The sequence below is a fragment of the Triticum aestivum genome, chromosome 3A (genome assembly GCF_018294505.1).
Source record: "Triticum aestivum cultivar Chinese Spring chromosome 3A, IWGSC CS RefSeq v2.1, whole genome shotgun sequence".
Classification (NCBI taxonomy): Eukaryota; Viridiplantae; Streptophyta; class Magnoliopsida; order Poales; family Poaceae; genus Triticum; species Triticum aestivum.
In genome coordinates, this window is record NC_057800.1 from 370,107,712 (window position 1) to 370,124,451 (window position 16,740).

A 16,740-nucleotide genomic window follows, 5' to 3' on the forward strand; every position below is an offset into this window, starting at 1 on the left:
CCGTTAGTTGCACCATTGATATCAACTTGTAGTGAGTGCACCCATGCGATGCTTATCGATCTTGGAGACTTGGGCATATTACTTGTGATGCTTGCTTGTTTGGTTGAGCTTAATCTTTTTGGTTGTAGTTGCATCATATGCTTTCATACCACACCACACCTTGTCCCTTCTTATGATGAGCATGATGCATACACTTGTTGGGCATTTTCCCTTCCCAAATGATAGGCTTTGCGTTCACGCTAACCTCATGGGTTGTTCCAAGTGTTTGTCATGTTCTTTCGTTTTGAAGGTCTTGCAAGGTGGTACCATCATGAGCTATCATCTTCATGGGAAGGCATACACATTGCACGACACCAACATCTTAGAGCACCTCACCGAGCGATAAGGCATTAATTCCTACCGTGTACATGGCGATACGGTTTATGATCCGAGGTCGGATCTCTTCCAAGGGGGAGGGGATGATGCGGAGCATCCCACGGTCATCTCCATGTACACTGTCATAGCAGCTCGAGTTCCAAGTAAGAAATGACAAAGTGCTGACATTTTAGATTCGATCTTTCATTTATCATCTATACCAGTTTTGGTCTACAAGTCAAAAGGTTCTTGAGCATACCACTTCACCATAAATAAATCAAGTGACCCCGCTTACAAATACCAAGCTCATATTCTTAGCAGGCATCGAAAAATAACCCTATGTGTCTGCGGCATGAATTGTAATCAAGAAGCAAAACACAATTGCTCAACTTAATCAAATAAATTGATTGGTACTACCTTCATGAGACATTACTTGAGAAATCGAATAGAAGAGGGCATCATCATTTCCTCGGTGATCAATGTTTCGGCTAAAGCATGTGGGAGACATCAACATCAAACAAATGGGGAATGTAATTCACTAGGGTAATTTAATTTGCAAGGAATGAACTAGTGATTTGTTGCTGGTGCCTCAATACTATTTTTTTCACATAAACTCGCCCAATAATCATAGGCATGGATAAGCCAACAAACCAATTGACTTGCTAGAAAATTCAACAAGCAATAGATCTGAATCAATTGTAATCTGGAGAGATGGAACCGATTAACTGGAGAGAAGCCAGCATAACTGCTAGGGAAAGGCTGGAAGAGTAGCAGATCCGGATTAGGCCCAGCGCCTTCTCCAGGGGCTGCTCCTGCTAGTGCATCAGCAGTCCGGCACCCCTCGTATCACCATCTCCACCATAATTTCACATTGCCAACAGGGTCAACATTTTTTCAGTAAACTGCAGCCGATGGCTTAAGTCAGAACAAAAGAGGTTGAATGTAAAACCTCAAATGGAAACTCACCGGCCACCAACGGATCCAGACCTGGCTGCAGCCCCCTAATTGCTGCGCGCAGCCGGCGCTTCCACACTCCGCGGCAGCAGCATCAGAGGGACCGGATCCGACTGCTCCAAGCTGTTCGCGAACTCCTCCCAGCGTGGGAACCTTGAAAACCACAGCAGAGTAAGCGGCGGCGGCGGGGAATCAGTATATCCATCGAAGCACGAAAATCCATGGGCGAGCACTGTGGAACAGAAAACTCACCGGTCACCCCATCGGCATCCATCGCCGCTCCGCCGCAAGAAGTCGCGTCCCCTACGCACGCCGTTACCATCGCACAAGTTTTGAGCCACGGCTCAGACACCCGCACTCACGGATCAACGCCACCAGCTACACAACTAGCCCACCATTGCGCACTGTGGCATACAGTATATAGCATGTATCCTTGTTTTCCCACAGTCCACCTTTGCCGTATCCGACACATTTTTTGCCATCCCAAAGCACCAGCCACTGGCTCAGATTTTGGGTGCAGGTGAGTCCGAGCACCAAATCGACCTGTCCCAAATGATTTCCCCAAACTATAACATGGCTTTTCCACAGGCACGTTTTTGTGGTAACCAGCTAGATGCCCACCCACCTCTGCAACCAACCCACTCCACTGCTGCCAAATCAACGTGCCAAACCGAGCCAAAGCGTCTCGAAACAAAAGACTACTCAAAGAGGGCAGAGAAACAAGGAGGAAGTAAAAAGCGGAATCCTCCCAAACCGAAGCTCAAGGTTCACTTGAGCCTAGCCCACTCCCCTCGTGCGCGTTTCGCCTGATTGATACTGTAGTATAGTACAAGTGTCCAACCCGAAAGCGAGAACGTCACGACGGAATTCATTTACTATTGTTGGCCATGGCCGCCTATGCTGGGCTGTTCCGCGTCGCCCTCGTCCTCATCGCCGCCGCCGCGACCTGGGCGGCGGCGGCGGGGCTTCTGCGACGGGCCAAGGAGGCGGAGTTCATGGACTGGATGGTGGGGGTGCGCCGGCGGATCCACGAGAACCCTGAGCTCGGCTACGAGGAGTTTGCCACCAGTGAGCTCGTGCGGCGCGAGCTCGATGCCATGGGGATCCCCTACAGGCACCCCTTCGCTGTCACCGGCGTCGTCGCCACCGTCGGCACAGGCGGCCCGCCCTTCGTCGCGCTTCGGGCTGACATGGACGCGCTCCCTATGCAGGTTCTTCTTTGCCCTCCCTGCCCTCGCTTCCATCTGCTTTACTGTTCGGATTGTACTCTAACTCTTTTATGTTTGTATATATATTGGGCCGTCGCGTTTTAGCTTTGCTGCCTCCGGTAAATGAAAATTTCTTGGTTCGGCTGCCGATCCATTCCTATATTGCGACCATAGAATTTCAGGATTTGTTCAGCACCACTTGTTACCTTTGAAGAGGAATTGTTCTTGTTGACGCTCGGGTAACTCTTTATATATATATATATATATATATATATATATATATATATAGGGAAAATCCATCCTACCACCCGGTGGTAGTTACCCCACATGTCTCATATACTAACACGTGGTACTATATATACTACTTTATTATTTTAAATATGTTCATATACTATATCTAAGATATTTCAAAACAAGTTACATGAAAAAATTGCATATGAGCCCATAGTTTTTGTTATATTTGTGAAATACATATATATTTGTACGTAAAAAAAGCATACTCAAAAAATGGTACATACTCCCTAAAAATTTGTATATATACTACCTAATCATTTTTATATACTACATACTACACGTACATACTCTCGGTTTCGATAGATACTACATACAACATACAAAATGCAAGTGGTGATAACTACCACTGCTTGTAGGAAATATTTGTCCTATATATATATATATATATATATATATATATATATATATATATATATATATATATATATATTAGCAAAACTAAGATTGCAAAAATAAAGTAAAATCAGAATCTCTTAAACGAGCCCTGATGGGCCGATGGCTTCAGTTGACCTCTCAGCACTGCCGTGTGAGAGGTCATATTTCAAAGTCGGAGGATAGAGAATTGTATCCCAAATCTTCAAGTCGGGAGGCTCGATATCTTTGAAATTGACCGTGGCTTGAGGCAAACACTCGGTACAGTTAAACTTCTGAGTCTGGACAGATGGCTTGAGGCAAACACTCCTTTTCTTATTAAAAAAAGAGGGACATACACTAGCCTAGTCATAGCAGTTCCCTAGACATTTGACCAGGATCATACAAGAGTATGTTTATGGTTATTGTGGGAATGAAACATGTGATTAGCCTATATGCACGTATATAACAGTAAAGCTAAAATTCAAGCTTGCCTTGTGTGGCGATGAGACAATTATGCCATATTGTTATACAAGTAGATAATAATTTTGGGGCAATTATTATATGCATTTTCTAGAAGAGGATAGCATAATTGCTATTCCCAGTTACTGGATATTTGTTGTGTTTATTTGAATTATTTGTTGGTGCTAATTTAAGCATTGTAAGCGTCCTCTGCCCACACTGAAATATGATTAGGCTGTATTTGGCTATCACTTTTATCTATTTCAAGGGTCATGTTACTTATGATACCCTTATGTGCTGTCTTCAGGAAAGCGTGGAATGGGAACATAAGAGCAAAGTGCCTGGGAAGATGCATGGATGTGGCCATGATGCACATGTTGCTATGCTATTGGGTTCTGCTAGGATTCTTCAGGAGCACCGTGACGAGTTGAAGGTTAGTAAAGAAGCTCTTTTCTGGATTGTAAAAAGCGTTGTAATTTTCTCATTTTACAATGAAAAGCCGCAAGACGATTATAATTTTCTCTTTAACGCCGAAAGGGTGCTTGAAGGTTGACAGTTAAATATAGATTCATCATTTTGTTGTTGCTTTGAGTTTAAAAGGTAGTAACCTTGCAAACAAATAAATGAAAATGTAATCATAAGATCAGTATATATCAACACTCCACGTGCTTTATTTTCATACTTCTCCTTCTTTTCTTTCTTGTAGAAATCATCTGTTTACCAGATTAAAACTTTGACAGAACTAAATTATAACAATTCGATGTTCATGTCAGAGTGGTGATGTATCACTTTTGGTGGTATATATCAACTTTTATGGTTCAGAAACTACCTGATTCTTAATGCTGGCCATGGTAAATAAGGTTTTTGTTTGATTAAAATATAGGCGATAAAATTTTGGTATTTCCTCGATGTCCACTCCAGCACTGATGCTTCCTGAACTTCTTGGAGATTTTGCCAAAGGGCAAGTGCAATGATTTTTGTTTCTTTTTCCTCGACACTTCTTCTCAAGAGATGCACAATGTTGGTGATTCACTGTTTCATATTTCAAAACAACCATCACATTAGCAGTAATACAAATGCATATGTAATGCGCATGTGCATTCAGTTCTCCAATAATTGATCATGCAGCTTTGTTCAGACATCATACAGCTAGTCAAAGGATAGTTTGGTCCCCACTTCCCCTCAGATCAGTTATGTACAAACTGAACCATGTGGCTGCCTATATATCAATTATGTCAAGATCTCACAATCCTTGGCCAATTTTTTTTCCTATCTTGCAGGCATCAAATTTTATTTACCTGCAAAATTTGATGTTACAAACGTCTTGTTGTTTGTTTACCGTAGGGTACTGTAGCCCTTCTTTTCCAACCAGCTGAGGAAGGTGGTGGTGGAGCCAAGAAAATGGTAGAAGCCGGAGCTGGGGAAAACATAGAGGTCATGTTTGGACTTCATGTAGCTGACAGTGTGCCAATTGGTGTGCTGGCATCCAGACCTGGTCCTATAATGGCAGGGAGTGGATTCTTTGAGGCAGTAATAAGTGGAAAGGGAGGGCATGCTGCACTTCCTCATCACACTATTGATCCGATACTGGCTGCATCCAATGTTATTGTAAGCCTTCAGCAACTTGTTTCCCGAGAAGCTGACCCCTTGGACTCACAGGTGCTATTCAATCCTTGAGCTACTTGATTTATTTAATGACTGCTACTTTTTTTATATGACTTACATAGTTTTCTTTATCATGGCTATGTGATTTAGATAGCTCATTTGGTGGAGTTTGCGTAGATCATTTTGACCCATTTTTTAATACTCAAAACGTGTTAGGATCCTGAGGATTAACATGCCCATACCTATTAAAACAGTTATTTGTTCTGATTTACTGCAGGCTAACTAATCACATCCTAACATGGAAGCCTGTCTACTCCTAATATACCCAGAATTATGATCGTAACTACCAAAATTTCTTCGTTATCTTGTTATGGCGCTGCTAGAAGGAGGGCGCAAGAAGGCCGGCCAGGGGCCTTTTGCCCACGGCCGGGCAAGATGGAAGGATTTCCTTCTTAATTCTTGCTTTCATTAGATTGATACATCTCCTCTCTTTATATAGAGAGGTTTACTTGACTCCCAAGCAAGGCTTACTTGACCCCTAAGCAAGCGACCCTTATCTCTAATTAACCCTAAGACTAACGGGCTATACCGCCAGCCCAGGCCATTAGGCCCATTACGTACTCTAACATATCTAGTATCTGAATTCACAAGTTTTTTGACTTACACTCCTGAACTGTTTGTCTAGCATTATGGTTTAATAGATGAAATGATTTTCTGCATATTACAGTCCTATCATATGGATTGTCTTTATAAAATGTTCCCCTTGTCATGTTTCATACGTTCTCCCAGTCGGCTGCCTTTAGGCTATAGATATTTGTTATATGGTAAGTGGTGATAGCCCTAGTCATTCCTTTAGCATTGCCATATTGTTTTGGGGGTCCCATTCGCCCGTAGTCATTCCTGTGTACCCCAACATCTCATTACCCTCCTTTTTGTTGGCTTTATTCTGCAGGTAGTAACGGTTGGAAAGTTTCAAGGTGGTGGAGCCTTCAATGTTATCCCTGATTCCGTGACAATAGGCGGTACCTTCCGAGCCTTTTTGAAGGAGAGTTTTAATCAATTGAAGCAGCGAATTGAAGAGGTAACAACATTATAACTTGGGAATTGTGTGTTGTTTATGTGTCATTAAGTTCCGTGTGATTTGCTCTTGAAAAGATGAAGAAATAAAATTGACTTAAAGGAGTACGGTTGGTGCTTGAATTCCTCGTAAAAAAATTATAGTTATGCTTGCTATCAAAATGGCACGTCGAGAACCTACACTATCTGAATCGAAGATAACTAAGGCATAAGCCCCATGTGTTGGTAGGAGACCTCAATAAATTTTGTTGAAAGATTACTTGAAACATGTTACAATACATCAACGCCTCCAAATAATAGGAAGTCCTGATAATTGAAGGGAAGTGTTAACATTAACTTTTGCAAATTGACTTACTACAGTGCTGAAAATTGACATCTCTAGAAGAGTCGAGATAAAGAAAACAGAGTGTAGAATCAAGGAATATTGTTTAATGCATATCTGATGGTTGGTGTAGTTCGAGGTGAACAGACTGCCCCTGTCTATTGTACTATTTATAGATGTAAAATGATTTAACAGTACTATTTATACAAAGTGTTACAGCAGCTCGGCCTGTAGCCACCTATGTCAATTTCGCACTACGAACAAGGATAATCATAACCAAATGAGCCTGGTGGTCATTCTGTTGCCTGATTATTATTCTGTAGTACCACTTTAAATTATGAAAGTTGCAGTGTTGCATCATTTGGGTTTTGTAGAAAGGTAGTGCTTCTTGCTGCTTATTTTATCATGAACGGTCAAAGCTGGTATCGCTAAAAAAGGATATACAGACTCAAGGATCTGTAGTTTAAATTTCGTTTGTTTAACTTCAAAGGGTTATTTTTTGTCTCAGGTCATAGTCACACAGGCATCTGTCCAGCGCTGCAGCGCAGTTGTGGACTTCCTTGACAAAGATAAGCCTTTCTTCCCTCCAACAATCAACAATCCCGAGCTTCACGATTTCTTTGCGAAGGTGGGCAGTGAGATGGTTGGCCCCAACAACGTGAGAGAGAAGCAGCCACTGATGGGTGCCGAGGACTTCTCCTTCTACACGGAGGCCATTCCCAAGACATACTACTACTTCGTGGGGATGCTCAACGAGACTCGTGGACCGCAGGCGCCTCATCACTCCCCCTACTTCACCATCAACGAGGATACACTGCCCTATGGTGTGGCCATGCAAGCATCGTTGGCTGCTCGCTATCTGCTTGAGCACCAGCCTGTTACCGCTGCTAAGGTGGAACCTCGCGACGAGCTGTAGATGGTGTCCGTGTTGAATGAAACGGAGAAGGACAAGGACGTGCACAGCAATTGTTGGTGTGTGTGTGTGTGTGGGGGGGGGGGGGGGGGGGGGGGGGGGGGGGGGGGGCGGCGGTAAGGCTCTGGGCCAACTGAAGCAGACTTGTTCGAGGAGGACCTCTGTATCGCCAGGTGATTATGCAACTGCTTGTACATAATTTCCTGATTCGTTTTCGCATCTGCACTTAGCCGGGTCTATGTGCAACCTTTGAGTGCAGTGCTGAGACAAAATAAAACACCTCGGGGATGATGAATGTATCGTTCCAGCAACTACTGCCTCCGTTCCTAAATATTACTGTCTTTTTTATAAGATTTCAATACTAAGAAGACTAGGCCCGTAAGGGTTCAATTTTTCTGGTTTTTTCAGATTTTTTTTACCTTGTTTCTATGATTGACGCGTGTGCGTGATGGCCTTCTAGGGTGTCATCGAGTTTATTTTTCTTGCGGTCATGTTTTGTTTACTGTTGACATTGACATGTTGTGTGCTCTTGTTTATTGACGCGTGTGCTGTGTGGTCTTTTGGAAGGTCCCTATTTTCTTTTTAAAAGACTAGCAAAAGGTCCGTGCATTGTAACGGGGGAGAAATTGGCGGGTTCATCAAAACAGTCACCGGCATGGTATGATAGCATTAGATTGTGCCATGGCAGGGAGGCTCACGCTGAGGTGTAGACAAAATGTATATCAACTGCTTCTTAATCACAAAATGATCCTTACTAACTTCGATGATAAGGAAACTTCTTCAAAATATTGAAACCTGCACTTAATTAGCTTTATAGACACGTAGCATTTGCAGCAACACTAATTGACCTCACAAGGACATGCGGTCGACTTTGGGTCAATGTCGGTCATCCTTGCAGCATTCATGTGGTCGGCTTTGCAACATCATCCTTCTGACTTGAAATACTACCGACCGTCCTTGTAGCGAATGCATAGTCGGCTTTGCAACACAGCAGTCCGGCTTTTCCAGTAAATGAAGATAATGGCAACTGACGTTGATTGGCATGCTTCCGCTAGATGCATAGGACATTCGGTCTTGGAGTGTTGCATCCCGCTTGCAGCAACATTTGCAGGGTCTTGAATTCGGGTTACAACAACGGCGCTTGATCAATCAGGCTGTTTTTTGAAAAAAAGATATAATTTGGTCGCACAAAAAACATTCATGTATCTTCGTTCTTGGAGTGTCGTGTATTCCGTTTTGCACCATTGAACGTTCGATCAATCAGGTTATTTAAAAAAATGTAATTTGTTTGCACATAAACATTCATGTATTTTCAATTTTTTATAATGCGCCAAATGCTATTTTCATTTTTCTAACACTGATATACGATTTTCTCCTTATTACCGTCGTCCAAAGCGAGCTTGATGCTTGTGTGTGTGCCTCATCAAATCCTTGTATTTAAATTTCCACTTAATTACCCGAAAAAAGTTTCCACTTAATCACCCAAGGACATGGACCAGGCTTGCCTTCACCCGTCCTTTTGATCCCATGCATCCATGCTCCGCACCGCATGTTAAGCATCCAACGGTTTCAATTCGTTGCTCTTTTTTTGCAGACAAAAAGAAATTAAAAATCCTCGTATTTTCTCGTCCACTTCTTCTTCGGTACAACCCCTGAACACATCAACGGTCCAGATTAAAAGATACCCTTTCGTGAGAATAAGTGAGTAGAGATAGAATGGGAAATTCAGGTGAGGGAGGCGTACCGCGGCGTAGCGAGGCGCGTGTTCGTACGGCCCGCTGTACGCCCGTACGTGGGCGGTGTACGCCGCGTGAGGAGGAGGGCGGGCCCACACGTACTAAACCCCAATCCATTAATTCGGCGCGGATTAGGCGAATCCATTAACGCCGGTGTCGGTCCGCGGGCGGCGCGGATTTACACGCCACCGCCTGCCGCGTGCCTGCGCATGCCACCGCTTGACCGCCCGCGCACGCCGCCCCCTCGCGTACCAGGCATTAATCGCCGGCGCCGATTCACACGCCGCCGCCTGCCATTCTGTGCCCTTGACCGCCCGCTCAGCTGCCCCCCGGCATTGATCGCCGGCACCCCACCCACCCACCACTATGCCCTATAAAGAGTGCCTCGCGCCCTCCGTCGGCTCGCGCACCACCCTCGCCTCGCCTCGCCTTCTTCCCCTGTCGCCGGCGTCGCCCTCTTGCGCCCTTCCCCCTCGCGTGCCGTACCTTTGTTGGAAATATGCCCTAGAGGCAATAATAAATTAGTTATTATTATTATATTTCATTGTTCCTGATAATCGTTTATTATCCATACTAGAATTGTATTGATAGGAAACTCAGATACATGTGTGGATACATAGACAACACCATGTCCCTACTAAGCCTCTAGTTGATTAGCTCGTTGATCAATAGATGGTTACGGTTTCCTGACCATGGACATTGGATGTCGTTGATAACGGGATCACATCATTAGGAGAATGATGTGATGGACAAGACCCAATCCTAAGCCTAGCACAAGATCGTGTAGTTCGTTTGCTAAAGCTTTTCTAATGTCAAGTATCATTTCCTTAGACCATGAGATTGTGCAACTCCCGGATACCGTAGGAGTGCTTTGGGTGTGCCAAACGTCACAACGTAACTGGGTGGCTATAAAGATACACTACAGGTATCTCTGAAAGTGTCTGTTGGGTTGGCACGAATCGAGACTGGGATTTGTCACTCCGTGTAAACGGAGAGGTATCTCTGGGCCCACTCGGTAGGACATCATCATAATGTGCACAATGTGACCAAGGAGTTGATCACGGGATGATGTGTTACGGAACGAGTAAAGAGACTTGCCAGTAACAAGATTGAACAAGGTATCGGGATACCGACGATCGAATCTCGGGCAAGTATCGTACCGCTAGACAAAGGGAATTGTATACGGGATTGATTAAGTCCTTGACATTGTGGTTCATCCGATGAGATCATCGTGGAACATGTGGGAGCCAACATGGGTATCCAGATCCCGCTGTTGGTTATTAACCGGAGAGTTGTCTCGGTCATGTCTGCATGACTCCCGAACCTGTAGGGTCTGCACACTTAAGGTTCGATGACGCTAGGGTTATAGGGAAAGTATGTATGCGGTTACCGAATGTTGTTCGGAGTCCCGAATGAGATCCCGGACGTCACAAGGAGTTCTGGAATGGTCCGGAGATAAAGATTGATATATAGGAAGTATGGTTTTGGCCACCGGAATTGTTCCGGGCATCACCAGTAGTGTACCGGGACCACCGGAGGGGTCCGGAGGTCCACCAGGTGGGGCCACCAGCCCCGGAGGCCTACGTGGGCCAATAGTGGGAAGGGACCAGCCCCTAGGTGGGCTGGGGCGCCTCCCACCAAGGCCTAAGACGCCTCCAAGAGGGGAAGGGGGCAAACCCTAGGGCAGATGGGCCCTAAGGCCCACCCTAGGTGCGCCTCCCCATCTTCCCCTTGTGGCCGCCACCCTAGATGGGATCTAGGGCTGCCGCACCCCTTGGGGTGGGAACCCTAGGTGGGTGCGCAGCCCTCCCTCTCCCCCTATATATAGTGGAGGCAAAGGGACAGCCCAACACACGATTCAATCTCCCTGTTGGCGCAGCCCTACCCCTCTCCCTCCTCGTCTCTCGTAGTGCTTGGCGAAGCCCTGCTGGAGTCCCGCGCTCCTCCACCACCACCACGCCGCCGTGCTGCTGCTGGATGGAGTCTTCCCCAACCTCTCCTTCTCCCCTTGCTGGATCAAGGCGTAGGAGACGTCATCGGGCTGTACGTGTGTTGAACGCGGAGGTGCCGTCCGTTCGGCACTAGGATCATCGGTGATTTGGATCACGACGAGTACGACTCCATCAACCCCGTTCACTTGAACGCTTCCGCTTAGCGATCTACAAGGGTATGTAGATGCACTCTCCTTCCCTCGTTGCTAGATTACTTCATAGATTGATCTTGGTGATGCATAGAAAATTTTGAATTTCTGCTACGATCACCAACAACCTATTCCTCTCGCCGGCGAAGGCACGCCCCAACTTGACGCTTGAGGAGGCGGAGGAGCTCGCCCACTTCGTCATCCCCGCCGCGCCCGACGTGCGCCAACCGGCGAGGTGGCGCCTGAGCGTCGATGGCGTTCCTGTGGCGTCGGTGCCTGAGGTTGGCACCCACCTCTTCGCCCGCGCCGTCGGCCTGTACAGGGCTCGCCTATCGCCGGAGGAGCTCGCCAACCCCCAGTACGTCCCCAACAACCCCGACTGGGCGGACCGCCTCGCCGACGATCACCTGCGCCGCCTCCACGCCTACGCCGGCCCGCGCCCGCCCACGAAGCACAACCGCGCGCGGCGGCATCAGCTCTGGGATGGGCGCACCTTCGGGGAGGTGGTCGCGCCGTACCGTGCGCAGGCGGTCGCCGGCGCCGTGCCAGCTCCGCCGGGGTACGGCTTTGAGCTGTACCGCCGCGGCGAGGCGCGCTCGACCCGCGCCCGCGTCAACTTCGGCGCCATGCACCCGCCTTTTCTCCTACACGAACGGTCTACGGAGAAGGAGGTCAATTTTTTGACATCTTCAGAATGGCCTGAAATTTTGCATGTGAGTTAGTATGCCCACTGCCACACAGAATAGCACACTCACACAGAATAACTGTAACACCCTCGATGCGACTATAGCTCCCATGTGTCGAGGCACGACTTAGAGACATAATCGCATTGAAGGCATATGTCGCAAGTTAGGCAATCTTCACAAACATCCCATGTAATGTAAATAATAAAGGGGAGATAACATAGTTGGCTTACACTCGCCATGTCAATCAAGTACATAAATAACATTACATCATCCAAACACTCATGGCCCGACTACGGCGCCAAAATGAAAGAGAACCCAACATGCGACACGGCCCCGTTCACCCCCAACTGGGCACCACTACTGATCATCGGGAAAGGAAACATAGTAACATTGAGAGTCTTCGTCGAACTCCCACTTGAGCTCGTACGCGTCTCCTGGAGCGGAATCATCAGGCCCTGCATCTGGTGTAATAGTAATCTGTGAGCCACAGGGACTCAGCAATCTCGCACCCTCGCGATCAAGACTATTTAAGCTTATAGGTAAGGCAAGGTAAAATATGAGTGGAGCTGTAGCAAGCGACTAGCAAGTATCGTGGCTAACTTATTCGCAAAGGAAAGCGAGAAGAGGAGGCAAAGCGCGAGCGAGAAACTAGAGAGCAACCTGCGCAAACATTACTCCAACACCGTGTCCACTTCCCGGACTCCGCCGGGAAGAGGCCATCACGGTAACACACTCAGTTGATTCATTTTAATTAAATTAAGGTTCAAGTTATCTACAACCGGACGTTAACAAATTCTCATCTGCCCATAACCGCGGGCACGGCTTTCAAAAGTTCAAGTCCCTGCAGGGGAGTCCCAACTTAGCCCATGACAAGCTCTCACAGTCAACGAAGGAATAGACCTCCTCCCAAGACGTTCCGATCAGACTCGGTATCTCAGTAACTCAAGACACTTTGACAGAGCAAGACCAGCAACACCGCCCGAATGTGCCGACAAATCCCGATAGGAGCTGCACATATCTCGTTCTCAGGGCACACTCAGATAGGTCAAGCTACGAGTAAAACCAACCCTCAAGTTTCCCCGAGGTGGCCCCGCAGGCTGCCCGGTTCGGACCAACACTCAGAGGGAGCACTGGCCCGGGGGGGGGGGGTTAAAATAAGATGACCCGCAGGCTCCGGAAACCCGAGGAAAAAAGAGGCTAGGTGGCAAATGGTAAGACCAAGGTTGGGCATTGCTGGAAAAACTTTAAACAAGGCGAAATATCAAGGGGTTCCCATTATAACCCAACTGCATAAGGAACACAAAATCCGGGAACATAACACCGATATGACGGAAACTAGGGCGGCAAGAGTGGAACAAAACACTAGGCGAGAGGCCGAGCCTTCCACCCTTTACCAAGTATATAGATGCATTAAGATAACATAGCAATATAATGATATCCCAATAAGTAAATAAAAGATGTTCCAACAAGGGACGACCTCCAATCTTCACCTGCAACTAGCAACGCTATAAGAGGGGCTGAGCAAAGCGGTATCATAGCCAATCAATGGTTTTCTAGGACAATGGTGGGTTAGAGGTTTGACATGGCAATTTGGGAAGGCTTTCAAGCAAGTGGTAGGCATCGTAGCAATGGCATAGTAAAAGAGCAAGCAAACTAGCATAGCAAAGATAGTAGTGATTTCGAGGGTATGATCATCTTGTTTGTACAGTTGTCAGAGTTGACTGGATCCTCGAAAGCAAACTCAACGGGCTCCTCGTTAGCGAACTCGTCTCCCGGCTCTACCCAAACAAGACAAACAAGCAACAAGGATACAATCAACCACGTGCAAGACCAAGCAATATGATGAAATGATGATATGTTATGCGGGATGCGATGCGGGATGCAAAATGCAAGATATGACAGGAAACGCATGAACCTGGCCTCAACTTGGGATTTCAAGTGTGCCACTAGAAAGATGAGATGAAATCGCTTGAAAACGATATAAAGAACGCCGGAATCGGAGTTACGGTTTGGAAATGGCAAGCGATTCAAAAACGACACCGGTCTGCGATTTACAGCAAGTAGGCATCTAAATGCAATGAAATGAACATGCTACAACACCCAAACATGGCAACAAAATACATGGCAGGAAAGCATTCAAGATGCTTAACAAAAGTCTAGCACTGAGCTACGGCCAATTCATCCATTAGGAGGTTCAAACAAGCATGGCAAAAACGCAAATGGTAAAACATATCTCAGACTTAGTGAAATTAACACTTGTCTGAAATTTCAGATCATATAGCCCTCTTCGGAGCAACAAAACAACATGCTACAGGACCTGAACATGACAAAGAAAGACATGGCATGGAGCTACTCAACAAGCTTAACAAAAGTCCCTTAGTGACCTTGAGCCAAAAGGGATCACAAAATATACTAACAAGCACACGAACATAGCAAAAACATAATCAGTTTTCCGACTTAGTGAAAACTGGGACATGCTGAAACATAACTCACGAATTCATGTTTACGAGCTCGATGCACTCACCACGGTGCACGTCATGGCAAGACAAGCATACACCCCTTAAGAAGGCACAAAATGCAAACTAGACATGGTAAGAACAATGGCATAGCATGCACGGATCAACTACAATAACATCGGCAAAATCGCAAACAAGTTGACGATCTGCCCAGATTCGCAACGAAGCAAAAGTAGAGCTCGATTGACTCAAGCTAGGGTGCTCTATAATTGCAAACAAAGACATTGATGGATAGAGTACTACAAGATTAACAAAACATCCTTACTGATCATCCTCAAAAGAGGCACGGATCACTAGGAAACAACATGAACATATGGCATCGTGAGATAAACAATCCCAAGACTTAGTGAAATCACTAAGTCCCTGAAAACAGAATTAGCAAGTACACCACTTTGCAAGCTTGCACAAGTCACCACACACATCCTAAAAATACATGGGTTGCACCTCTGGAGAGATGACAAAACCCTTAACAAAACACATGTAGAACTCACGGGCATATCATGCACACATTAATCATGGCAAAAATGACAAAAGTGCTAAATGGAGTAACATATCTGACAATTAACTCAAGTAGCCCTCTTCTAACAGCATTTCGGGCATTAAGATGAGCTCAAATGAAAATGATGCAATAGAATAAAATGATGTACTCTCTGAGATGAACATTTTGATATGCTATATGCATGAATCGGAGCTACGGATGCGAAGTTACGGAGCCGCGAACATGGCAACTTGGATCAGGAATTTCGGGGACTTAGTGAAAATTATACCTTCGGAAAAAGTCAAACCGGGACGAAGTGGTGCGGGAGTGGTGCGGGACGGAGGGATCCGGTTCGGGCGCGGGCGCGTTTGGATGAAGGGAGTGGTGGATCTCGTCCACCTTCTTCTCCGGATCCGGCCGGCGAGGGACGAACTCCGGTGAGGGCGGCTCCGGTCGCCGGAGGACGACGCCGGCGAGGCAGCGGCTGTTAACGCCGGTGAACGGAGGCGGCGGGTGCGGCACACGAGGCGGCGGCACATGGCGTGCGAGGCGGCGGCGCGCAGCACGGCGGCGCAGGCGGCGAAGACGGGCGGCGCGGCGAGGAGCAGTCGGCGGCAGGGCGGCGCGGCTCCAGGCGGTGAGCGTAGTGGCGTCGGGCTCGCGCAGGCACGGGATCGGCGGCGCGAGATCCGGGCCCGGGCGGGCCGGATCTGGGTCTCCTTGGGCCCGCGGTGGGAGGAGAGAGAGGGCGGTGAGGTGGCGGCGCGGGGTTGGCTGAGGCGGCGGAGGCGGTGACGTGGCGGCGCGGGGTTGGCTGGAGTGAGGTGGCCGGCGAGATGGACACGTCCGGCGCGGCGTGGATGCGCCCGGCGGCGCGAGAGGAGGAGTTTTAGGGTTTCGTCCGTGATTCGAATGGGGGGAGATATATATATAGGCATAGAGGGAGCTAGGAGAGTCCAAATGAGGTGCGGTTTTTGGCCACGCGATCATGATCGAACGCTCTAGGACATGGAGCAGAGTTTGGTGGGTTTTGGGCCAAATTGGAGGGGTGTTGGGCTGCACACACACGAGGCCTTTTCGGTCCCTCGGTTAACCGTTGGAGTATCAAACGAAGTCCAAATGGTACGAAACTTGACAGGCGGTCTACCGGTAGTAAACCAAGGCCGCTTGGCAAGTTTCGGTCCAATCCGGAAATGTTTAATCCTCACACACGAAAGAAAGCTAGAAATGACCACCGGAGGAGAACGAAGCGCCGGAATGCAAAACGGACAATGAGGAAAATGCTCGAATGCATGAGACGAACACGTATGCAAATGCAATGCATATGATGACATGATATGAGATGCATGACAACGACAACAACACACGGAGACAAAGACCCGAACCCGAGAAAATAAATATAACTTAACGTCGGAAACGGCAAGAGTTGGAGTACAAATAGGGAAAGTTACATCTGGGGTGTTACAATAACCATACGCAATTTGAAGGATGTAACAAAATTCTCCGTCGGGACGTACAAAAAAAATCTTTAAGCGCGGATAGTCATACCTTACAACACTTATACAGGTCATGCTATATCAGTCCATAATAATTGTGAAGTGACATAGCAGAACGTACATAAGCATAATGAGGTATGGCTACCAC

The 16,740-nt window shown here is 47.0% G+C and overlaps 1 protein-coding gene across 1 annotated transcript; it reads left to right on the forward strand.

Annotated features, from left to right (window-relative positions):
- The first annotated feature begins 2,034 nt into the window (after positions 1-2,034).
- On the forward strand, positions 2,035-7,942 carry LOC123061312 (IAA-amino acid hydrolase ILR1-like 1). Its single transcript, XM_044484370.1, has 5 exons — positions 2,035-2,519; positions 3,931-4,056; positions 4,968-5,282; positions 6,181-6,309; positions 7,136-7,942. Exons 1-5 carry the CDS (start codon positions 2,196-2,198, stop codon positions 7,541-7,543), a joined length of 1,302 nt encoding a protein of 433 aa, XP_044340305.1. The 5' UTR covers positions 2,035-2,195; the 3' UTR covers positions 7,544-7,942.
- The last annotated feature ends 8,798 nt before the right edge of the window (positions 7,943-16,740 follow it).